At 34.0% G+C, this 25957-nt stretch overlaps 1 protein-coding gene across 1 annotated transcript in view; it reads right to left on the bottom strand.

Annotated features, from left to right (window-relative positions):
- CEP290 (centrosomal protein 290) overlaps positions 1-25957 on the bottom strand; it is a 50835-nt gene that overhangs the window by 316 nt on the left and 24562 nt on the right. The window contains exons 27-52 of the mRNA XM_059816686.1: positions 25025-25230; positions 22717-22868; positions 21639-21750; positions 20477-20932; positions 19214-19378; positions 18867-18974; positions 18644-18778; positions 17718-17984; positions 16515-16622; positions 15736-15935; positions 14848-15061; positions 14511-14648; positions 14187-14408; positions 13491-13607; positions 12058-12203; positions 11008-11163; positions 10258-10381; positions 7890-8024; positions 7532-7618; positions 5777-5941; positions 5324-5446; positions 4837-5000; positions 3135-3276; positions 1392-1465; positions 1131-1234; positions 155-261 (exon numbers count right to left, since the gene is read on the bottom strand). Coding sequence (XP_059672669.1) covers positions 155-261; positions 1131-1234; positions 1392-1465; positions 3135-3276; positions 4837-5000; positions 5324-5446; positions 5777-5941; positions 7532-7618; positions 7890-8024; positions 10258-10381; positions 11008-11163; positions 12058-12203; positions 13491-13607; positions 14187-14408; positions 14511-14648; positions 14848-15061; positions 15736-15935; positions 16515-16622; positions 17718-17984; positions 18644-18778; positions 18867-18974; positions 19214-19378; positions 20477-20932; positions 21639-21750; positions 22717-22868; positions 25025-25230 — 4127 coding nt within the window. The remainder of the gene's footprint in view (positions 1-154; positions 262-1130; positions 1235-1391; positions 1466-3134; positions 3277-4836; positions 5001-5323; positions 5447-5776; positions 5942-7531; positions 7619-7889; positions 8025-10257; positions 10382-11007; positions 11164-12057; positions 12204-13490; positions 13608-14186; positions 14409-14510; positions 14649-14847; positions 15062-15735; positions 15936-16514; positions 16623-17717; positions 17985-18643; positions 18779-18866; positions 18975-19213; positions 19379-20476; positions 20933-21638; positions 21751-22716; positions 22869-25024; positions 25231-25957) is intronic.

The following is a 25957-nucleotide window of genomic DNA, read 5'->3' on the forward strand; positions in this document are numbered from 1 at the left end:
CATAAAAATATACCCAAGAACAGCACATTCACTTCATAAACATAATGTTTAGAAACTGAATTTATCATTAAATATTAGTTTAGATATTAAACAGCTCTTTCTAGCTAACCATAATTTGCTCGTTATCTTGCCTAGGATGATCCTTACAACTCACCTTTAATTGCTGTTTTTCCAACTCTGAGGCTTTCAACTGTGTCTGGAGGTCAGCTACTTCTGTCATTAACTTGTTATTTTTATCCTTCTCAAGAATTTCATTATGTCCTGCAAAAATAATGATAATTTGTTATGAAATTTAAGGTAATGAAAATCAAGGACATGAATAATTTTGTTACAGTAATTCTTCATCTCCTGAAAGCTGGAACAGTTAAAGTGTGTAAACTCAACTGGGATCAACAACCACAAAAAATTCAAGTCATCTGGGCTTTTCTTTAGTTTTGGTACAACTTAGGCAGTGGTGTCTAGTTCCTGTGATTGAACGCAGTACTCCAATAGCCAGTCTATTAGCATACTTCTGAGAAATATGACATGTACAGTTTCTCTAAATTAAATGCAAGAAACTTGGAAATAACATAGTATAAGGGTCTTGTTAATTATATTCATAATTTCCAGAAGGTTATTTTAAATTTTTTTTTTCCTAGTCATATGGTAACGTGCTGCTCTGTAGTTCTCTGCTTTTCCCATAGGACTGATGCCTGCTAAGTCTTAAATCATTCATAGAGCTGGTATCTGGAAATAGACAGTCATTCTCTGGCAGCTCGGAACCCAAGGCAAAAGGGGTAGGCAGGAGGGTTTCAATGAATAACAGGTCTTGCAAGCAGTCTTCTGAGGTTTATAAAGCAAGTGGTGGCATGAACTACACATCTTCTTGGAAAGGGACATCTTACAAAGATTACAGCCTCTAGTTCAAGATAATTAATTATGGAGATTTTTACCAACACTTCTCTATAAAAAGCTTGTATAAGTACTCAAAAATCCAAGACCTTAGTCTGCTCCAGTTTACACTACTCTGGCATTAATATAATTCAAACAATTCTGTAGATTTATTATCATTTTGCAACACACATTAAGTAAAAATAGTTTTAGGCCCAAAATACAGGAAGATCTTTATTTTAGGTATTGAAAATGATTACCGGCTGCAGGACCTTCACTTGTATTTGTGTGCATATGGTGCTTGTAATCCTCCATCTGGTGAGCTAGTTCTGCTTTTTCTTTCTCTAATCGATTATTAGTTAATCTGGAATATAAAACAATTTTAGAATAATTTTTTAAAATTACTGAAATATTTTAGAATATAAAATACGTAACTAAAAATCGCAATGGCCATTTCCTGATCATTCTTATTTCATGTATATTGGCTGAGGTATTTATTTAGTTATTTAGAAGTACATTACCTTAAATGCTGAAGCTCCCTGATGAGGCTTTGCTCTGTCCTTGCACCTTCAGGAAAGCATTTGAGAAGCTCAATCTTAAAAATTAAGAAAGTTTTACTCTTGAAAACAGTATCCATTGATAATGCAGTTCATATAGAGTTTTCTTTGATAGATTAAAAAAATTAATGATAATAATACTAAGGATGTAACCAAGTACTAGGTTATCACAGAAAAAAACCTCTATGTGTTCATCTGCTGACAGTTTCCACAAAATTAATTATCTACAGCTTTTTTAAAGTTAGTAGAGGTTATTGCTACATATTTCATGAAGGGTGAAGAAAAAAGTATTCGAAAGTTAGATTTACAAAGTAAGTTAGACACATAGCTATATTGCAATAATATATACATATGCTTAAGGAAGTGATATGCCTAAATCATTTAAGTGCTTAAAAAATACTAGACATGCTTATTTGCATATATAGGTGTCCAAGCTCCTTTTTAAATGTAGTATGAAAAGTCTGTGATTTTTGCAATGAAAACCCAAATGAGAGTATATTGACTAGAAATGACCTGCAGTCAAAACTTAGAATAGGTCCCTGACCGGAGAAGGAGTTAGCCTCTCTAAGTGCCTTTCAGTAGAAGATGCAGGAGCAAAAAATTAGCATTTTAAATATGAGACTATATACAGGTTTTGGATGCAGTGACAACTTATGAACTCTCATAAGGCTACTGTTAGTGATAGGCTTTTGTTCTTTTACTACCTAAAATGGTAAGGATTTGGGTTTTTTTTTCCCCAATCAACCTCTGTTTCTTTGAAATGTAGGTAACCTTGACCACATCCCTTCATCAGTATTTGACTCATGAAAGAAACGGGGAAGTGTGTTGCTCCAGAGTAGCATCACATAATGAAAGAACTTTATCTCTCTGTTAATTTTGCAGCTGGTATACACTTCATGTTAATAATGCTGACTTTAGAAAAGGGAAACCAAGCAGAAATTAGCAAAGTAATTGTTTTATAGGGCTCAATTCCAAGTTCTATTTATTGAACACATTTACTTGCTTACATAACATATATGACTTCCTAAATTGAAAGTTGTGTATTCGATACCTTACACTGAGAATGGCCAGTATATGATGTCTGGGGAAGAAAACCATGCTCATAGTAATAAATGAGAAGATGGAAGCTAATCTAGGGCTACATCTCTAGAGTACTTAAAATGCCAAAATTTGATGCATCTTTTCAAAGGTACCAGAGTTTAAAATTAATGAACTTTTCCGTGTGTGAAGTAATATTTGTAAGCCTTATTACGAACTGCATGTAAGAGGCCATATTGGAAACAGGCATGAAGATCCCCTTTAGGATGGCAAAGTCAATCCCCCAAAAAAAGACCTGGAAGGAAGAGGGAAGCCCCTGCAGCAAACTCACTCTATGGAACAAGCTAGAAAGATTTTAAGACCATTTGAAACATCTGTACCTACAGGTTTTCATGTGATCAGTGAAACTATAATAAAAAAACCCTACAGAAGAATACAGTAGAAAAAATTAATTTTCCCCTAAGACTGCAAGTCAAGGATATATATTGACAATATGTGGTAAACCTCATTAATTTGCTAAAATATGTAAATGTACAATTACAACAACTAGGACTGAAAAAAACTATAAAAGCATGGATTAGAGAAAAAAAATGTACTCTGCCAATACAGACATTAGAAAGAAATATTAAGCTATCTATTCTCAGAGTCATCTGGCTAAATTTTACTCACTTGTTCTTTTAGATCTTGTAAATTTTTATTAGCATTGTGTTCACGTTCTGTTGCTTCCTGAAGCAGCCGTTTAAGGTCAGTAATGCTTTGGGTTTTTTTAGCAATATCCATTTCCATTTCCTTCATCTTAGTTTCGTGCATCCTGGTAGTATTTTTATTCAGAAAAAGATAAGAGTAAAAGCTAATAGTTTTATAGAAATAGAGGTTAAAATATCTTTAGGAGATTAAGTGCCATAAAATACACCCTAAAGTATGTTTGGGGCATTGGCCTTGAAGTAATCACTGATTTTATCTGTAAGTGAGCTGAAAGAAGCATAAAGAAAAATACATTTTTAATCTTAGAATAAAGGCTTTTCCAAATATTACACCTTTGTGGATCTTACTTTGTGTAAAGGGGGACTGGAATCTTTTTATGGTATTGCACATAAACCCCAAACTACCTCCTGCTAAAAACATGCACACCTCTTATTGATGCAGTGTGCATATTGGTCAGATTTTACTTCAGTGTCAAAGGTATGACAGTATTTCTCTTATGATTTAACAATTTCTGAAACATAGATTAATGTACTGAGAAAGGGTCTAATACAGATACAGAAGATGAAGACTCCAAGGGCAACAATGTTCTACGAGTAATTACGCTTACCCTGGAGAAACAGCAGTATAAGGAGGATTCTGTTTTGATTTGAGCCATACAAGGCTACAAAAAGGTTTTTGTAGAATCATTGACATGTTGGTTGGAAGCTACCTCTGGAGATCGTGTAGTCCAGTCTCCCATTGGAAGTGGGTTTTCAGATGGCAGTACAATCTCCAATATCTTGCTACCTGCCAAAGAGCCTTCCCAAGGATCACTTGGATGACACCTTTGTCTGCCCTATCGAATACTTTCTATTGCCACGTACACGCTTTGGAAGATGAGGTGGATTGCTTGTTCAAGTGCCCCAATGAGCTCCTCTAGGTTAGTAATGTCTTAATGTTACTCACTTTAAAATCAAGTTAAAGTAAATGCAAACAAAAGTTTTTACTCGCACCAGCTGAAATAGGCAAGTACCATTAAGCACAACCATGTATTTTATATCTATCTATCTAGACACAACTACCTATCTATATCAACTAAATAGAACTAAGTAGAAATGTTTTTCAAAGAGGTGAAGTACTAAAAGAAAAACTATATTCCAACTACTGAGCTGATATGCTAGCTGTTAAGGGCCTATCATCTTCACTGCGTGTTCCTGCCCTCCTCCTCCTGTGGCAGGCAGCCAGTTTTGCCCTCCTTCCTTATGCTAAATATGGCCATCATCTGACCTTGCATAAAGATGTTTTACCTCACTACATAGTTAGGGGGAAGGTTAAAAAAAAGGAATGGCTTTCTGAAGTCTCAGTCAAGTGAAATGGCTCAGCAGTATGTCAGAGAAGCACCAAAACTCTCTCAAGGGATCCTGTGGGACTGCAAGACTGGGAAGTAGGTAAAACTTGGACATCAGCAGATAGACTGTTTAACAGTGATACGACCTAAGATGAAACCAGACAAGTCTCTCTCCTGTCCAGCTGATTTTCTGCCCTAATAAGGTTGCTGTCAGAGGTTCTGTTTTTGTAGGTACCTTCCACCTCTGTTTACTGAAAATGAAAGTCTAATTTGTTTGCTAATATTTAAAGAGGCATTAACATCTATGTTTATCTTCCTTACTTCATGCTCAATTCCTACCTTGTTACAACAACAGACTTCCAGCTTTTGCTGTCAGCTTCGTCAAATTGGCTCCCAGCCAAATTTAGCCTCCTAATGGTTTCCTCCAGCTGTACAGTTAACTTCTCATTTAATATCTCCAAGTTATTCTTTGCTATTCGTAGCTTCTCTCCACTGTCAGCTTCCTATTGTTCAATAAAAACATAGGTTTATGGAATACTTAAGCTTACATGAAGCACAGGACTATCTAAAATGATAGTGAGATAGGGTCAGTGCTGATTTAGAGGAAAACGGTGCATCAGAGATCACTAGCACTACAACTTCCAAATTCTGTCTTGGACTGCTCCTTGGATGTCTCCTCTCCACATATAATTAAAAATTCTGTCATAGCAATATCACTGCTTAGAAAAGTGTCCATTCCATATCAACCATTAAAAAAAAAAAAAAAAAGATACTTGCCACAACCCATAACTAATGGAAATAAAGGGATGCATTACAATGATCATACCTTTTTCAGTTCTTTACGCAGCCTCTCGTTTTCAGTAATGACTTTTTCCATTCCTTTGGTTTTAGATTCATAACGCATACTCAGCTGGCCTCCCAGATGAAGTTTCATTTTTTCCATTTCAGACTAAATACCGAACAGTTTGTTAAAACACATATACATTGCTTAGTAGAAAATTTCAGATTTCCATTTTTAAAGCCCAGCATAGTTCCAGCTACCTAGCACAGTGAACGTAACTTTTCATCACATATTTAAATATACCCTTAAGGTACAGAGTACTTTTACATAAATCATGCAGTATGTTATGCTAAAATTTGTGTTCGACATGTTTCATATTTTGTATTTTTAAAACACTTTTGTGCCAATCAATGTCAACAACAGCCTTGCTGCTCCATTTTTCTACTAGCTTGTATATAAACTGCTATCTAAATACAGTTATTGGAGATAAATCAGTACCTTTAGCCTCTCATTCTCCTGTTCAAGACCAAGTAATTTCTCATTAGAAACCACAGCTGGAGCTTTTTTCAGATCTTCATTTTCTCTTTGGACTCTCTCTACAACCTTTTTCATCAAACCAATTGTTTTTTCCAATTCTGGGACCGTCTTTCCACTTCTACCAGCCTATAGAGAGGGAAGAAAAAAGAGTAAAACGAAGTAAACAGTTTATGTTGACATTCTGAGATACTCCAAATCTTAATCGCTTATTTTCCCATTGCAATTTAAATTTATAAAAAAGATGTTATATTTTGGTGTGACTTGAACCCTAAAGTTTCTTGCATACTTAGCTCCCCAAAATGATTTATTCACCCCCCAAAGTCAACATATCAGGTCCTTCATTTCCTGTGTTACCCAAGAAAGCTGCAGTCAGTCTCAAAATCTGCTGTACTTTATGAACTAAACTGAAACATTAGGAAAATAAGTCAAAGTACTACTTATTTTTTTTAGCTTTTCTTCTAGAGCAATTCCCTGATCCAACAGACCATGCAATTGCTTGAATGCTAATACTTGGGGGGGAGGGGTGGGTAGAATGGCTGGGAGCTTGAGGGAAGAAAAGAGGGCCCTTTTTTAGCAACCATATTTCTGCGGAATTAAAGTAACAGAAGAACTAGCTCTTAAAAGCATGAGTAAATCTCCATTTCCCAAGGCATACATTCTCCTTGCAGAGTGATAAATAAATAAATAAATAAATACGGGGGAAAGCTTGTAATATCTCCATTTTTCTTCTTTCACTATGTTCATTTATGAGGTAGAAAAGATGTTAAAGGGTGTTCAAATGCATTTATTTTCTCAGTAATTTTGTAGTGACTGTTTTCCTCAGCAGTAATAATTTAAAGATGCTGCTGTTTCTAGTTCTGGGCCCACGAAGTACCTCCTTTTCTTTCTACAGAGGTAAGGAGCACAGTACAGTGGAAAATGGGGAAGATTTTACTCCCTGGAGTCCTACATAAACATATATAGCGATGAAGTTTTGCAAGTAAAAATGACTTTTTCTTTCTTCTTTAAAATAACTGGAAGGATTAGGAGGTTTGTGTTGGTACATAGCAGAGTTAAAGAAAAACCTCTGTCTGATCGTGGTGCCTGAAAAGGGAGGAAGATTCAGAATTTGCTGCCTCCTCAGAACCTTTGCATGAAAGTTTCATAAACTGAACTTCCTTATCCAAAAACTACCACTACGTAAGAGATGGGCAGAAACACAAGCAGTTCATGCAAGGAACAAGTAAAAGAATGGGAAATAAACAAACTTTTCCAGGTACCCAGAAGTAGAACCCATTCTCCTTGTATACTGAAAGAGCTACGAAGGCACTTAAGAGCTTCTATTAAATCAGCTTCCTTTAAAAGGTCACACAAATAGTTTGACAAGGTAGTGGCAAGAGAGATACTGGGCACTGCTGAAGCCTTTTTTTCCTGTAACTTATGAAATATTGCTCTATTAAAGTAGCTGACAGTAGCTAGGGTAAAATTTAACTGTGTCATATTGCATAGCACAGCAAACAAAAAACTGCACTAACTTACACTTTCTAGCACCTGCATCAAATCAAAATCCTATCTTTTAAATCATAAAGTTGTAACTGTATTATGCATTTACATGAATATCTGAACATAATTTTCATTTGTCATATAATTCTTAATTTAGCTTTAAAAAAAAAAAATACTGCTTTTTTCATACTTGTTTCATTTAATTATGGTGAAAAATGCTGTTACAATACTCACCCCTCTAATGCTGCCCAGCTTTCGTTCAACATCTGCTTTCTCTTTTTTGAGAAGTTCACACATTTCTTTTAAGTCACCTACTTGGTCCTAAAAAACCAAAGTAATAAGCAACTTATTTAGATTTCAAATTGAGGTGAACAGCAACAAAATTACAGTTGGTTTACTTTGAAAAAAGAAAAGAGAAAGCAACTTCCCATCGCAATGACATCTTTCACAATTTCTACCAGCCATTCAACCTTCTCATCTTCCATAAAAACATTAAAAACTTACAGTATGTACAGAAAATATATCCATTTCTTTTTAAGCAGTGCCCTAACCTGTGTCAGGGTGAAGGGAAATAAAGGTAAAAAGATGTTACCTTCAGTCTTGGCAAATCTTTGTGGGCCTGCTCTAGCTGGAATCTTAGCTCAACATTTTCAGATGACAATCTTAAATTTTCCTTTAAAACCTCTTGTTGTCTTCGATATTGATCATCTGATCCTATTCCTGATGTCTTGAGAAAATGGAGGGGAAAAAAATTATTATTAAGTGGTAATGCACTATTCATTGTATCAGTTGTAGCTGATAAAGAGCAACAAAATTTAGTATTTTTCACAGAAATAAAATGGATTACAGTTGTATCACCAGTTTTGATCTAATCTGCTCTGACTTTGAACTCCTTCTCTTACATTTTCTAAATTTGCTTAACCTTTAAGGGAAGTTTACAAATCAGTATAAACCAGTAAACATTTTGTCAAACCAAAATTATCTCCCAAACTACTAGGTAGAAATAAATCTTAAATTCTAAAAGACAAAAAAGCTACCGAGTGTAGTAAGCTGTGACACTGTACCTGGGAACAGCATCTAATTTTAAGGACATATTCTGAGATGTTTATTAAATAGTACATATGGCATAAGGAATTTCACTTAAGTCAAACATTACATTCTTAGTCTGTTAGTTCCTACAATCTTAAGGTCTTCATCCATGGAGTCCAGTAATTTCTTTTACATAAAGAGTGCTCTGCATGCCTTATACTGCCAGTTCCAATCATAAGTATATGGTAAATTATTATGCCTGACTAGTAAAGAGTAAAACCTTTTGATGATATAATAATCAGCAAGTTTTACTTATGTAATTATGGAATTAACCATATGATCCATTAATTCATCACTGAAAATGCCAGGAATAAAGTATTTGCTTCAATAAAGCATATTTTTTTTCTTAGCGTAAGTAATAACACATCATAAGTCTCTTTAAAGAATGAAGGTTATCAAGTAGCTGCATGTATCATTGTGATTATTTGTAAACTTTCTAGATCAAAATTTTAGAATTGACAGGAGCTTACTTGTGAGCTGACATGCATGCCTATCATGAAAGTGTAAGGTTTGTTTTATGGACCACTTGGTGACTACTTCAATATCCCTACAGACTATGCAGAGGAAACCACTTTATCTAGATAACCACATTATCAAGATCAAACTAGTCTATTTCTACATCAATTATACATAAGAAATGCTAGAGGACTGCTACAGTATCAAACCTCGGGCATTTCACAAAATTCTGGGGTTGTTTCAACCCCCTCTGTACCACTTTGGTAAGTTTCATGTTTATCCTCTGCAGTGTGTTGATTCATTTCATTATTTGCATTTATTTTTTCTGCTTCATAGTCATCAGCTTGATTAGAAGGTTCCCCTGAATCAGACTGATTGCAGCTCATTCTGTCAGTATAAGGCTCTTCTACACTTTCTTCTTCATCAAAATTTGATTGCTTGAGTATTTCTTGCTTCCTCTCCTCTTCTTCAAATTCCTCATAAAGTTTTCCATTTTCAGGTTGGGTTATATTTTCTTCTTTGTCACTGCAGTTCTCTTCATGAGCTTCAGCTATATTTTTGTTTTTCAAGCCTTCCCTAGAAATATCTGTGTCCTTGCATTTCTCGCTATCTTCAGGATGCCATTCAGGAGACACTTCTGTGCTTGCATCCGCAGTAGCCTCATGGCCTTCATTATGCATAATGCATGTTTGCATGTCTGCTTCCTCATCTATTTCATTGCCATCAGTAATGCTATGATTAGTCTGATGTTTGATTTCATCCCTACTTGAAATAGATTTCTTTTGAAGGGAATTCAAATACTGTTGTTTACTGATACTGACAGGATCAGACTTGGTCAGTTCAGTTTGGTCACATGTACTCTGATTCAAGTTGAAGATAGAATGAAGCATGAAAGAAAAGCAGAAGACAGTAAAACAAAACATGAAATAAAGAAACCTAAAATGTACTGTTAAATCTATTTCTTGAAAGATTAAGATAACCTAATGATGCAATATTTGCAATATAATGAACCTTGTAAAAAAACAAAATAAAAACGCCTAATATAACTGAAATGCAGCTCAGTATTTCCCCAGACTCTGTGTATCCCAAATTTTCAATCAATGTGGAATATAAAAGCAGTCTCTCAGTTGCAGACTCACATATTTAAAAATATATATCCCTTATTTCTCCGCATATGCTAGGATGCTGAATATTTCAGCTTCCACCTGTAGAACACAGAAAATAAGTTTTGGGTTTTTGGGTTTGTTCTGTGTGTTTTTTAAAAACATTAAAAGCTGAGTATTTCATATTCCGTTCTAGAATACTATCATTTGAAATAAAACCAGCTACATGACACAAAATACCAAACGGATAACAAACATTTTTGTTAAGTGGGTGCGATTCCTGTAGGTAATATGGTTACATTATTAACTTACTGAGGGTCTAGAATATGTTTCTCTCGAACATTGTCTCTGCAATGCATGAAGCTTTTCCTGGAGGTATTGATTTTTGAAATGTAATTCTTCTACAACAGAATCTCGTGGGATTGCTTGCTGTGTTCTACATCAAAAAAATGGATCAAGCCAAAACAAACAAATAGCTATTAATGCAGGAAAACATCCCTTAAGGTGAAAAACCCCACGAACTTCTGGATTGTTAGACTGGATTTTCTAGTATTAACTGGGGTAGTTATTCTAAATCAATGTTAGCCATATACACTATTTCAACTAATCCCTGTGAATTTAAAGTGCTTACTTTGGCAAAAGTAAGCCAAAGTACACTCTTTTGAGATGTGTACAGCTTCTGTTACTCAGGTACACTACCCACTGTGATAGCGTATACACTGATTAAGAATACACTCCCTAACTGCAACTTAGCAGTTCCAGTAACTTTCACCAACTCTAAATCATAATTATAATTTTACACAATAGGAGCCAGATGTGTTTCATATTATTTAGCGTTTTAGAATAATGAACCAATGCTGCATATTTTCTGAACATGCACAATTGCTCCCATGTAGCTTTAAGTTTGCTTGTCACAAACTCAAAGAAGGATTTTTGAAATTCCTGTCTGCTTTTTTCCTTATTGAATCAGTTGGTCTAATAGAGACTATCTATCTCTTTCCACAGATATTTTTCTCATTTAAATTTTTCAGTTTTTATAGATTCTTTTAAAATGCCTCTCACCTCATGTGAGCAACTTCATTTTCTAAATCTAGATTCCGTTTTCTTAGTTCTTCCAGATCTTTTTCAGTCTCTGCGGCTCTTACTCCAACAACACGGTCAACAGTGACACCAGTAGTTTTCAGTTTCTTCTGTAAAGCAATTTTCTCTTTTTCAGTCCTGCAACATCCAGTAAATTTACATTTAAAACTTTATTTGCTAACTTGCTTTCTTTAGGAGAAAATATTTTCTGTCTTAAAGAATCCACATTTGCCATTTATTTGCTCACTGAACCACACCCCCTTTTCTGTTTAATAAGGTTACCTTATAGACAGTACAGCTCTACCAAAAGAAAAAAAACAAAAAACAACCCAAAACCTAAACCTGGAAAAAACAATGAACATTAAGTCAGTATCAGGCACATCACAAACCACTTGCTGGTCTTGCCTGTGTTTTATGTGAAATTCATGCAAGACTTGCTAAGAATAAATGCCATTTTGAAGCAGTTTCAACCACAATCTAACAACAGCTACAATTGCAATCAGTTTCCCATCTCTTCTGCATCTTTTATCAGCAAAACCCTGCCGTTACTGTACTGAAGTAAACGTAACATTTGTGGAGGGTTTGCACATGTTTTTTTTTTTTCTTAAAAGGCTTCCATTTCATAATCCTGGAACCGTCAGTACTGCAGCAGCACTACATATAACAGTAACCAATCCTTGCAATCTGATTAAATAACACAGTGGTGAGAAACAGTCTGTCCTCATAAAGTTGTTATTTGTTTCATGGGAATAACACAATGCTACATAAAAGACACATAATAAAGGACTTAAATGAGTTTTATTCAGAGACAGTTTCTTCTAGTAAAGGTTGTTGGCTTTTACAAGAGAAAGGATGCTAGAGGAGTGGCCTGCTGCTTGAAAATTAACTAATCCTTTTAATCTCTATAGCAATGTCAATTTCTAGACATCAATCTTATAAACATAACAAACTGTTATAATTATTACATGGCAAACATATTTGGATTTCCCTTATGTCATCATTTTGTAGCTGAATCTATTAAAACCAACTCACTTAGTATAAATGTCCTTCAACGTATTCAACTGTTTGGCTAAAGCATCTGCTTCTTTTTCCTTTTCCCTTAGTTTGTTCCGCAATCCTTCCGTTCTGATTTGCCATTTTTTACCTTCTTCCCATCTAATTATTTCCTCCTTGCAGGTCTGTGAAGCACATAAACAAATCATGTATTTATTTTTGATTTTTTTTCTTAAAGCAAAGTAAGCAAACATATTAGAAAACCAAGAATGATACATTCTTCATTTATCAATTTAAAACATGAAGCCATAGCAGGCATATATTATTTACCTTATTTACCATAAGGTAAATAGCAGGCCCAGTTGGATACCTTAAGTATGCTGTAGTGACTGGTGTATAAAGCTGATGCAGTTTAATGCTAGTGCCAAATTCTTCCTTAGCTTTTAATATTAATTTTACAAAAAAGGAGTGACACATTTTATGAAATTAGTGGTGCTAGCACAATGTATCCTTTTACTTTGAATTACACATCAGTAAAGAAGGCTGATTAAGGAAAAAGAAGTGTTTTTCTATGCCAATTTACAGCAGATCTGTCTTCTGCAGCTCACCAGGAGTTTATATGCCCCTGCTGCACAGCTGTACAATTGGCCATTTTAGTTTATTTTTTCCTATGAGAAATGGAATCTCTGCTTAAATTTACAATTCAGTAATTATAAATTAAATATCAGTTAAAACCTGTACCTATGTGATCACAAATGGCTACTGAAAAATCATAGTCAATATTCCCGTAAGCATTTTTTGTTTTTCTTTAATTAGAATTTTCCCTTCTCCAGTTAGCCCCCTGTATTTTCTTTGGAAGCATAAGTGCAGTCCTAGAATAATATTTAATATCATAAATAGTCTGAATGTAATTATACAAGCATGCTATAATATTTCAGTATACTTTATGATTATTATGACAAGCCACTAACTAGTTACTGAAGTACTAAAATAACAAGCAAAAACCCAAAGAGAACAACTGGTAAAATGAATACATGTCCAATCTCACAGAAACTCTTGTATGTGGAGATCACTATTGTGAAGAATAATGACTTATACAGACATCATCCCTTTTAGGATTCACACTTTTGCTCCTAAGTACTTCATGTTTTTATCATTGCATTGATTTAGCAAATGCACATTTGACAGCACTTACGTCATCAACTTCACTGCTACCTATAAAATCTTAGTTTTCTAAGATTTGTAATGGATCTTTAATTCTACAAAAAGGGCAGGAAAACATTAATATACCAGTACTAAGCAAGAAAAGCAGTAACAAAGTGCATGGGAAACATGAAGTTACAGTCATAAAACTGCTTTTCTTCTGATCAAGTTTGTTTGGTTGGTTTTTTTTTAGAGGCAATAGGGAGCGTTGAACTGCCTAGACCTACGCTGATGATGTCTTTCAAAGCCACGATCTAAATATCACATACCTTGTCTTCTCTTACACCTTTGTTTCCTGTTTCTTCACACTTCTTCTCAAGTTCACTTTCCAACCCTTTAATTTTTTTCTGAAGTGCATCTATCAGATTTTGTTCATCAGCTTTGCACTGAAAAATTACAAACTTTTACAAACTTAAAGTTTAATGACCACTACCTAAGTATTTTTCTCCACTCAGAAAATAAGGACTTTAATTCCAATTGGTAGAATTAGATTACAACCTAAATGACCTTTTAAAAATTATCTTGAAATTATTAAAGTATTGGAATGTAACTTTGCATTCTAAACTGAATATACATTAGCAAGTAGCTGAATTAAAAAAACAAAAAAAATCAGACAATTCTACTGTAAAGCCCTTTTCTTCTGAAAGGGGAAATAAGGACAGCCAGGGAGACCACAAAATTCCATTTTTCAAAGGAGCTTTGAAAGTGGTAATTTAGCTCCTCAGACTCTTTCAAACATATTTCAAGGATCAAGTATTTTTCAGTGTCTTCCTTTTATTTGAGGCATGCTTCCAACAACAAAAGCTAGTAGCTTACATGTAACACAGCTGATGAGCAAACATAAATTTTTAAATCAAGTGTAAGTTTCAATGCCTGCCGAAAGTACTTAATCTTTCCCTCCAAAACCAGCACATCTATGCAGAAACTTGACCAAGATCAAACATATTTTTAAAAATCACTTCTACCTGAATGCTACTGCTTAGCCTCCTAATCCGTTTCTTCAGTTCTTCATTTTCTTTTTCCATTTCATTTTTTTCTCTCAACATTTTAGCAAATGCTTTTTGTTTCCTCTGAAGTTCTTGGTTCAACTCATCCCTTTCATCAGACAAAGAACTTTCCCTGGTTTTACTTATTTTAAGGTTATCTGTAAGTTTTGTAATCTGATTATTTAATTCCTCTATCTGTGTCTAGAAGAAAACAAACAAACAAACAAACAAACCAGCAACACCCCAAAATCAGGATTATCAACAATACAACAGCGCAATACAATGATATTACCTAGTACTCACCATAAGCCTCTTTGTTTGTCTGTCAACAATCTCCTGGACATTCATATATGCCTCTTTTTGTGATGCAGCAGAAATAATCTGCTGTTCAGCATTAGCAGTCATTTCTGCTCGGAGTTCCAGAAGTGCTTTACTCAAAGCCTGAAAATAATAAATTCAAGTTCTTCTAAGTGAAGAAGCTGCTAAGATGAACATTACAAAACAAGAAAAGGCAATTGTATTTTACTATGTTATATTATGCAATTATGTTCTACCTCCTGTCATACTATACACAGAATTCTTAAGCATTAAGCAACATTAAACATTTATGTGACATATGGTTTAATTTTTGTTGACTAACTTTCTGCTGCTTCTCTTTTATGGCTAACTGGCTCTTCAGCTGTTCCACCAGATTTTTCAGTGTTGCTGTGGGTGCTCTATTATTTGCTTCTTTTTGGACGTCTAGTTCAGCTTTTACATTTGCTAATTCCTCCTCCATCTGAGATAACATGTTCCTCAATTCACTTGCTTCATCTTTTAGTTGTTCCACATCAACTGTGTGCTTTTCCTGAAGCCTAATAAAAAAATAAGCATTAATAGGGTACACTGCAATAATTTAGCATACTCCAAATAAATAATAAAGGTCACGATGTTGTATTTTTTATTATTGTTAAAGCAAATGACACATAGATTTGGAAACAGCAAAAAAGACTGACTCACAAAGAAGACCTCCATTTAATAAGAAAATTACTCAAGAAGGTGAGCAAAATGAGATTAGAGCATTGTTCATTCTAATTCCTGGCCCTAACAGGTAAAGAAAGCATCATACTACTCTCCTTCTAAACAGGGGTTAAATTTTCATGATTTTAAACTTTTTAGGCAGCAAGCCCAAATGGATGTATCAGGGAGAAAAAAACCCCAAACATAAACCAGCAAGTATCACAGTAGCTTAAAGACAACTGTCATACGAAGAGTCCTGGAATACTTTCTTTTTCACTGAATGGCACAAAGCTAACTCCTGAAAAGCATTTTTCGAAGCAACAGTTTTTCAATATTAGCCCCAATGAAGGGCTACAGATTAAAAATAATTTACAATTACCAACCATAGTAACTCTTCTGAGTTATTTTTTTCAGTCAAATCTTCAATTCAGCAAAAACATGTTAAATTTGATAGACAAGTCCTGTAGCAGCAATACATAATTGACCTGATCCAATCCAATTGTGACTTACGTTAAGTCTAAAAACTTACTGGGCTCTGACAGTCTCAAACTCTTTGATTTTCATTAAAGTAATTTGTTTTTGTTTCTCCAAATCAGATGATGTTTTCTTTAATTTTCCAACAAGGGAAGCAAGAGAATTATCCTGTTCTGCTACCGTTTGCTCCATTTCAGCTAAGCGAACAAAATGTGTGTTGTCGGAAAGTGATAAAGAAGTCTTTTTCGCTAACTCCTGTAAAACAGAACAAATGCACGTGATAAACATTTTGATCTTTAAATCAAAGGTAAGCATTAGTGATGCATTTTAAACTCAATAACAAATATAACCAAGCATTAATATCTAACATGTTTATTTACTGAGATGTGATTCTACGTCCACAGAGAAAGCAGTCACACTGGTTTGAGAAGATCTTTGTGCATCTAATGATCCACAGAATAACCAGTTAAATACAGGTTTCACCTTATCAGAAAGTGTCAAGAGAAAATTTGTAATAAAATGGGTTAGTTTAACATAACCACAGACTGAATAAATAGAACAGAAAACAAAATATACCTCTCTCTTAGGAGTCTCCATAAATTAGGATGATACGAAAAATGCTCATATATACTGAGGTGGTAACTCTTTAATCTTGACTTCTAATCCATTTCTTGCGAATTCTCTCAAGAATAATACAATAATTCTATATCAACCACCCATTTATTTCTCCTGTCATCATTTATCACTTACTTTTGACTGCAAAACTGTTCTTTTGTGCAACAATTTTAAGATTTGGGAACAACTTCACTAATCCCACAAACACACATAACTCACCAAAGCAGTCTGCTTGAATTTATTAAGGGAATTGTCAGTATGCAAATTTAACTGCTGGTGTAGAACTCTAAGGTGTTCCTCATGCTTCTTTGCTATTTCTTCTTGTTCCTGTTAGTTCAAAATAAAAATATAACTCTACTGATGCACACTATTCCAGAAAATGATGAAATTACAGTACCTTCATGTTGATTGCTCACTCATTACTCAGTATTGCTCCCCAAATTTTCCTCTAATTCTGGCAGTTTTTAAAATTATTTTCTGCTTGCTATAATCCATGATATTTTTTTCCTTTTTAACACTATTGGGAAAAAAATCTATTACAGTTTTAAGCTATGTAACAAGTAGAATGGTGCAACAGGAGCTGGAGAGCAAAACAGTTGGTGTTGGTCCCCGTCATATATAACTATCAATATGGATAGTGATATCCATACTATGTACTTTGCAGGTCTGTTTACTTTGGACTATAGTGTGATCACGTGGATTGAATGTCTGCCAGCAGACAGAGCACAGTAGGCTCATTTTTAGACTGCATCTTCTGGCTTAGTTCCAAATCAAGAGACATGATTTCTCCCAGAAGAAACAGCTACACATGTTAACCAAAGAACACTAATTGAAGATGATAGGAAGTCTGCTTCGGAAATGTGCTCCTGATCCAAACACACTAAAACTGATGCATATTTAGTCTTAAAGTACCTCTGGGACACAAGGTTTATGCTTTAAAATATGCTTTAAGGGTATAAAGAATATAACGTATGTTTAAATAATATAAACTAGGCTTAGATACACTGTTTATGCTTTAAAATATGCTTTAAGAAGCATATTTTCCATAAATGCATGTCTTTCCTGTACCTTCCAAATTCACTACAAGGTGCAGTCCAGAGATCATTGTTCAAGTACTGGAAAATCCCATATAAATACACAATATACTAAGACCATTTCTCACAGCAGAATTTTAGTTTTCTTCCTGTTATGCTAATTTAATTCCTAGACATGCATCATATATATAACCTCTCGACCGAGCAAGACTCCTATTTTAAGAAGTTAAAAAATTCTACATTAACTTCCTACATAAAAAATTACCAGTTGTCTCTGTTCTGTTACCTCTGAGGTCAGAAACTTTTTAAGATTTCACTAGCAATGAGATAAACAAGGAATCAACAAAAACAACCTAAAAATGAAATTTTGTGCAAAAAGTTTAACTACCTCTCTTGCTTTAGCAAGCAAACGTTGGTATTTTTTTAACACTTCCTCCTTTTGATTTAATCTTGCTTGCATATTTGCAATGGTTTGATGAGCAATTTTTATGGCATGATGGTACTCTGGATCATCTTCTTGTTTGCCTAATTCAGACATTATTTTCTCTCTTTCTGATGTTCCAGGTAATCGAAGTCTTAGTTCATTTATAACTTTGTCTCTTGAGAAAACATTTTGTTCAGCTTTCCACAGAGCAGTTTCCTTCTCTTTTAATTTCTACAACGAAAGGCAATTGTTGCATGTCCAGAATTCAAACACTGCAAAAAGATCTTACTTTTTAAAAAATGTATCAGAAATATTTGTCTAAATGGACTTATAAACACAAAACATTTTGCACTCAGTTCTGGCCGTATGGGATTACTATTAGATGAAAAAAGTCCCAGAATATCATTACCGTGTCTTTATGTATTATTTGCTTGGCACAAGACACTTATGCAACTCATTTTGTGCTACCAAATTAAGAAGCTGGTGTTTTTTCAAATTTCTTAAGAACCTCAAAGTATCTTCTGTAACAAAATTTCAGTTTAGCATCCCAAGATAAAAGGATTTTGCTATGCTACTTGTTAATGTAACACTTGCTAAATTTAAATAGCTATAGTCAACTGAATTTTGTACAGCAAGAGCATCTTACCCTTCTAAATGAACGTTCTAAAATATTCAAACATTTTCCCCAATAATTTGTTCCAATGGAAAAAATATTTCATTTTAGTCATGGTACAATTATATTATTTACATTTTCTCTGTGTTAAATACTTCTAAGGGATTGGACACATTCGGGTGACTTTTATAAAAGGATATTTATAATATAAATAAAATTAAAGGTCGTAGAAATACAAACATTGTCCCTTTATATGATAATTTATACATTTAATTACCTCCTCCAGTGATTTGCAGGTTGCCCTAGTTTCCAGGATTGTTCGAATATGCTCCTGAATCTTTCTCAAAGCCAACTCGAGTTGTTGTGGGAGTGGCAAACTAGAGTCTGGAACTGATCCTGTAGCCTCTTCTAACTACACAGAAAGATTCATATTCATGTAATCTGACAGCTCCAAAAAAATGTGTTTATGAGTTTGTTTTTAGTTAATTCAGTGCATGTACCTTTAGAGCTGTACTAAGTATTTCATTTTGTTGATGATCATACAGGTCTAACTGGCGTTGCAGATCTATTTCCCTCTGGTCCCAAGCCATTTGCCTTTCTTCATGGAACTGTAACAAATGTTTGATAAAGGTATTTCATTTATTGAAGGCAATGGGAATTTTATAACCGACTTAAACAGAAAAAAAAATAGATACCAAACTGTAAAATACCTAAATGTGCTATTAAAAAGAATTATGGAACCAAGATACAAACATCTATGTTAAAAACTTACTAGGAAAAATCTTCCTTTTTCACCTAGGGAAATAAGGAGTAGGTTGTTTTTCTAATAGCATGCAGAAATACATACCTTGTTCTGCTGTACAATTTCTTCTTCCAGATTATTGATTGTATGTTCATATTCAGAAATTATATTTCGCAAATACTTCACCTCTTCCTTTTGCTTGACTAACTCTCGATTCAGTTTAAGTTCCTGGAGATGGAGTTCCTCCATCTTCATATGCCATTCAATTACCTAATAACGAATGATACGCTATTGTATTTACCAAGCCCACAGGCCAACTAGATGCAGCTACACTCTTTGACTTCGAGGCAGTAAGGCACTTATCCAACTAACAGGAAAAAAGAGATTCTGCCTTTTTAAGCTTCTTCACTTCTCTTGACTGAGGGGGCTTGGCAAGGATATGAAACTGCAAGAGGAATGACTGAAAAGCACAGCAAACAATTGGAGAGGCAACAGGTTTCCCCTACACTAACAGAAGTGCATTGCAAATAATTTTCAGGTGACCTAACTAAGCTATACCCTATGCATCTGTCCAGACTGAAAAACAAAAAGGCATGCAAGAAGTTTCGTTGACTTTTCTAAAACAGCAAAAGATTTTCAAAACCATTAAAAACTGTATGTATTAGAAAATGCACATGTACTAAGAATAACAGACATATTGATGTCAAAATGCTCTAAAAAAAATATTTGAAAACTGGCTTAAAACTAAAACATGCCAAGAGCACTACAACCATTGCTTACATGCAGACATCTTTAGTCATGACAGATATAACCATATTATATAATACACAGTGATCTGGAAGAGAAGTGAGAAAGCCTCATTCATATTTCAAGGCAACATTGTTTACAATAGCAAAATATGGTTAAGTAGAATTACATGAGTATAATAACATTTCTGACCATACTGCCTAAATTATTGCCCTTGGATTTATTTAAAATGACATGGATTTGTAGTAAAGATTTCAAAGCAAGCTTATGGAAGAGACCTTCAAAATGCTACTCTGTGTTTAATTTAATTTAATTCGTAATTTAATTCAATTTAATATAACTGAATTCATAGTTAGCCTCTACTTTCTATGCCACTTAATTGGGCACAAAAGAAAATTAGTAAATCTGACTGCACTGACTTTTACAGGGCAAATAACTAATGATGTATTACTTTTTTAAAATAGGAAACCAAAAAATGATAGCTGTCATATTCTAACAAAGTGTATTTTGAAATCATTAAGTTCTACATTAAGATAGATGTTTAGGGAACAAGCTGAACTGAAATGTAATTTAAGTGCAGATCAGATGAACAAAGCTATTCAAAGTTGTAAAACAGCAAACCTTTTGAGCTCCTCTTGTATCCTTCAATGCACTTATTAATTCTTCCAAACCTTTCAGTTTTAAGTCCATCTCTAATGCTCTGTTTTCTGCATTTCGACGCTCCTGCTGGGCATGCTGAACTTCTTCCAGGATCTTCAGTTTGTCATTCTGTAGCTGAATCATTGTTTTAGAGAATTTTTCTTGCTGTGCTAAAGGCAGAGCACCACTAAACTGTCGCCGCAAAGACTGAACTGTCTGTTGTAGCTGTTTGGCTCTATTTCTTCCTTCCAGTCGGGCAAAATATAAGGCTTGCTCTCTCTCATCAAGCTTCTGCTCTAAACGTAGATTATGGATCTCCATCTTCTGTAGTTTCAATTTAAGCGTCTCCAATTTCCCTACAGCAACAGATTCACTACCTTGAAGGGCTATGATATGTTGATGCAGTTTTGCAATAACTGCTTTTTCATCTGACTGTGCCTAAGAACAAAATATATAGAACAGATTTATTTTTCATTTTGAATATGTTAATGCAGTGTATATGTAAATATAAACAAGCTATTATTTTTTTGTTTTATATATTGTATGTATTTTATTCCATAGATAAGAGCAAGAATTAGCCTCTAAAACCAGCTTTTTATTTTTCCACTATTGTTTCTACAGCCACATTTTAGAAGTACACCTATTCAGATACTGATTTTAAAAATTATATCTTTCCAAAATACCAGGACATGAGGAAGAAATGTATACCTAATCTTAGATAATATGGTAACGTAAAAGCTGACAAAAGTGTTGTATTTTGGGATTCAAATCATTCTAGAACATGAGTACAAATCCCAAGAAATTTTTTCAACTAATAACAAAGCAATATAATAAGTCTACTGCAAGTCTTCAAGATTTACAAATCATTGCTTGTCTTGTAAAAAACGATCAAACTTTCCTGATATTATATTTAAACACTGACCATGAGCTATTAATCATATAGGAATAAATATTACCTAAATAACATGGAAAAAAGCTCAGGATCTGTAATAGCTCTACAGCTAGAAATGGGAAAAATGGAGAAGGGAATAATTAATGTAATACAGAACTCTTGAAAGGGTATGGCCACTGCAAAATTAATTAATTTCATCTCACTCCAAGAAAAGAAGTCCAAACTGCAGTGTTAATAACAGTTGAATTTTACCTGATAGTCTAAAATTTGCATTCTAAGAGATTCCACTTCTTTATCTCTGTATTGCTGCCGTGCCTCCAAAGCTTCAACTTGCATTTTTGCTACATCAGACAGTTCTCTTAACCTTGCAGGGAAACCAAGAGTATTGTGTCACTTGAAACCACTGAATAACCTATTAAGTTTTTCTACACAGAAGATGCTAAGATGTTTAGTATGTCTCCTCATGTCAAAACATTTGAAGACTTCGTTATTTTCAGCATACTCTACTACTCAGAGTCCTTGCTATGAAAATTCTTCTGTATTGCCTCTCAACTTTTTCACAGAACATTTTCCTGTAAGTTATACAGAAGTTTTCTAGCAGTAACCTACTCCAGGAATACGATGCCATGGTTTTTACCTGAACTAAGCATCTCTGTCCTCTATTTCTCTCCCACATCAGGACATAAACGCTCAAAAAGTTTCATTCTCAATTCCTTTCTCTGCTTCCCCATCTAATCACTCATTTTCAGTGTCAAAAACCACTGCAAATATCCCCACAGACATTGCTGTTTCAGGAATATAACAGGATTACATTGTTTACTCAAAGACAAATGTCCATATCAACATATCTGAAAAGGTCAGTTTTTCAATTTATCCATACAAAGTTAATCTCTTTTAAGTAAATGGCAAAAAAATCCCCACTGCAGTTTAATCTTCGAGATACCTATGACTCTTTGAAAGTAAGAATTGCTTTCCAATTTCTTTTATTAGATCTTCATACATTTAAGGGAGATGGTGGCACAGAAACAAAATAAACTTTAATTAATTAGTTTAAAAATACTAGTAATAAGTAAGTGCACCCTTACGTCTATCCAGGCCAGCACTTAATTCCTTGTTTAAATCAAAATGAAGCAAATTACTTGCTTTATAATCATGAATTAAATGCTTCATTTTAAATTCCAAATTTGGCATATATAAATGCCAAAAAAATTAGGCATTGAAAATTATCTGTTAGTAATACGTAAGTAATGTATTACATAAGCCTATATAGCTTAAATTTTTGCATGCTTCTGAACATACTGCATTCAAAATTTGTTACTTCAACACTTACTTTGATACTTCAATCTTGAGCTCCATCTCACGCTTCTCTAGGTCCACAATTTGTCGTCTGTCTGCATCACTTACTGCCTTACTTACACTCTTTGACAGTTCATCTCTTAATTCCTGTTCCACTTTCTGTGCCTCAAGGTTTATTTTGGTGAGCTTAAAAAAAAACCAAACCCAGAAACAAACAAGATGGTATCTTAGGCACACAACTGCTCCCAACCCTGCAAAGAAAAAGCTGTACCAAAAATATCTTTTCTTTTTTAGTCATTACAAAATACTATTCATCTGTGTTCAAAAAACAATTTCCTTTCCTCTCTGCTTAAGCATCTTTTTGTTTGCAGCATTGCATACACATAGGAACAGATATGCAGGTAGGCACAGAATGGTATTCTAAATTAAATACAATTTTTATTAGTGAATTTTCTTAAAACCATTACCACAATAACTTGCTCTTAAACTAAAATATGAAAAAAAGAAAAAAATAATAAGACTGTAAACTCTTTAGGAAATGAACAGTCTTACTTATGTATTTATATACTGTCTAGTATATCAGGATTGGTAACACAAATACAGGTTGTAAGTGCCAAGACTCATGGTAGTGTAGTTATTTTGTTCTTTCTAAAAAGAACTTTCATAATTAAGGGATATTATTTGAAGCGGCCTAATTTTTCAAGTTGATTTTTAAATACCGAGTAACAGATGTTTCAATTCAAACCAAAGAGCATTAAGAAAAGATATGTATCTGAAAAGCATTAGGCAACACAGAGAAGCCTCAGGAATTAATTTAGTAAATACAGCTGTAGCAGATTAGTCTGATACCACTCCTTAATAAAATAAACAATGTCCTAAACAAACAAAAAAGGTGTGGTGTATCTTATTATCTGCACTTCATATTATTTGAGGCAGCACTATCTGGAAAACTAACAATCATGTTGAAGTAGATTTATGAGTTTAGAAGATGTCTAGTAGACTTCTAGTTATCAGTTCTTAAACTGATATCACTTACAATGTTCATTAATTACCTTAGCACAATATTGTTTTCTCTCTCGCTCTCTCTGCCCTCCCCCCCAAAAAAGAAACCAAAATAAACCCCAAAAACCAGTGGTGCCAGTTTAGGAGGCACTGACAACAGGAGTATATGAAACAGAAAATGTATGTCTTGGAGCTACAGAAATGCGGAAAAAAGGGATGCACAGAGTAACTAATAAGAAAAAATAGTGGCATTAGGAGTTCATCAACTCAAAATGAAGGAAGACCAGCAGACCTAAATGTATCGCAAGACAGATAATAATATATGCAAAAGAGAAAAAGGGAAATGGGATGCTAGGGTGTATCACCTGAGATATTTCTTAATGAAATAAATGAAGTCATGCCATCAGAAAAGGCTTTAACAATACTGCTGCTAAGAAGCTTTATACACTTTCAGTTACTCCACATCCCAAATTAATTCAAATCAAAACAGTGTAACAAACACTACTAAAACAATAGAGAAATGGGGAGTTCAGATAACAGCAATCTAAAATAGCTGGGCTAAAGTCTAGCAGAGCACAAGGAGGGGGAAATTAATACAATCTATCAACATTCCTGTCAACTTAACTATTCTTTTTCTTCCCTTGTGTTTAAATTATAGGCCAGTACTGGCACAAGAACAAATGTGTACAACTGCCTATAAATAAATAGAGACTGGAGATTACAATAAAGTGTCCTACTATTAAATAATGAATTTATGGAACAAACTTCAAATATGAATAGTGGGGACGAAAAAAAAAACCTAACAAGATTAAGACTGATATGACAGGAATGCTAAGGATCATCAGCTTCAATGGCACATCACTTCTCTTCTATTCCTGTATTATAAATAATGTTCGGCACGTGACAGAGGACATAGCCAGTCTGTAACAGAATCATGACACTAACATTTGCAAAAGGGATGCAAAGATCTAACATTTTTTGAATCACTGGTAATTAAGGGAAAATTAGCAGAAAGGGGATCATATGAATTAGACACAAGAAATAACAGGTAAAGAACAGACTTTTTTTTAGCAGTCTGCTGAAAAACTAGCAAACTATCTGTCAAGATGCTTATCATGTATTTTACAGAGATTAACTGATGCTTGAAATAAACTACTGAAAAATTAATTAGTTATGTATTTTACAAATGCCCTGTGCATGCAAAATTGCAGCTTTTAAAGGCAGCTATATTTTGCACCATAAGCTTATTTACCAGCCGTGACATAAAATCCTTTCTGAAAAGCTGAAAAATATGCTTTTAAGATGTGTCAGATTATGTTGTTACACCTCAACAGATTTACCTCAGCAAATTTTGTTTCCAGTTCAAAATTACGTTCTTCTACTTGCTTTACAGTGTTCCTTAAATGTTCATACATTCGTTGTGAATGTTCTGCTCTCTGTCTTTCATTTAGTTCTTTCATTTCCAACATTGTGATTTTCTTAGAAATGGACAAAATCTCACTGTTGGTTATTGCTTTTGTGGCCTTGTCCATGGCATTGTCACCCCCTACATTAAAAAATATTTAAATTAGGGAATACACAAGCTTATTCAGCTATGAAAATTATTTGCACCATGAAACAGAACATGAGTTTTGCTTTATCTCTGTCAGATAAACTTTATCAAAACACCTGTATTATTTTTTTAAACTGCAGGCATGGCTATCTTGCATTATTGCATGTTTGAAAGGTATCTAATTTGAAGAAAATATTATTATCAATTATAAATGGGTATATCCGCAACCGTGGTTATTGAGACTGATAACTATTTTCAGTGTAGCCTTTCACTTTATCCTCAATTTAGCTGGTAAATCTTCAGGAAATTTAGTTTAAAATCTAATTTAAAATCTGTAAAAGAAAGAGATATGGATGAGTTGTTCTTGAATAATGGGAATGTAAACTGTAAACAAAGAAGCCCCACCTATCAAGGAAAAATACTTTGTTACACAGCATGAAACCAGGAAAAAGAAATAATTTTCCTGACAACCTATGAAGTATTTTGAATGACAATCAAGTTGTATTGCACCTCATTAAAAAAAAAAAAAAAAAATTAAAAAAAAAATCAGGTGATGTTGTTTTACAAGTTCCAGCTTTTAAACCCTTGACCTAGTAACCCAAGAAAAGTCAACATGGAACAGTTTCCAGAGGAAGATACCAAACTTGGTTTTGGTCAAATAGGAAAGTAAAATGAAATAAACAACAAAAGAAAAAATCACCAAAAAAAATTAAGACCATTA

The sequence above is a fragment of the Gavia stellata genome, chromosome 4 (assembly GCF_030936135.1).
Source record: "Gavia stellata isolate bGavSte3 chromosome 4, bGavSte3.hap2, whole genome shotgun sequence".
Classification (NCBI taxonomy): domain Eukaryota; kingdom Metazoa; phylum Chordata; class Aves; order Gaviiformes; family Gaviidae; genus Gavia; species Gavia stellata.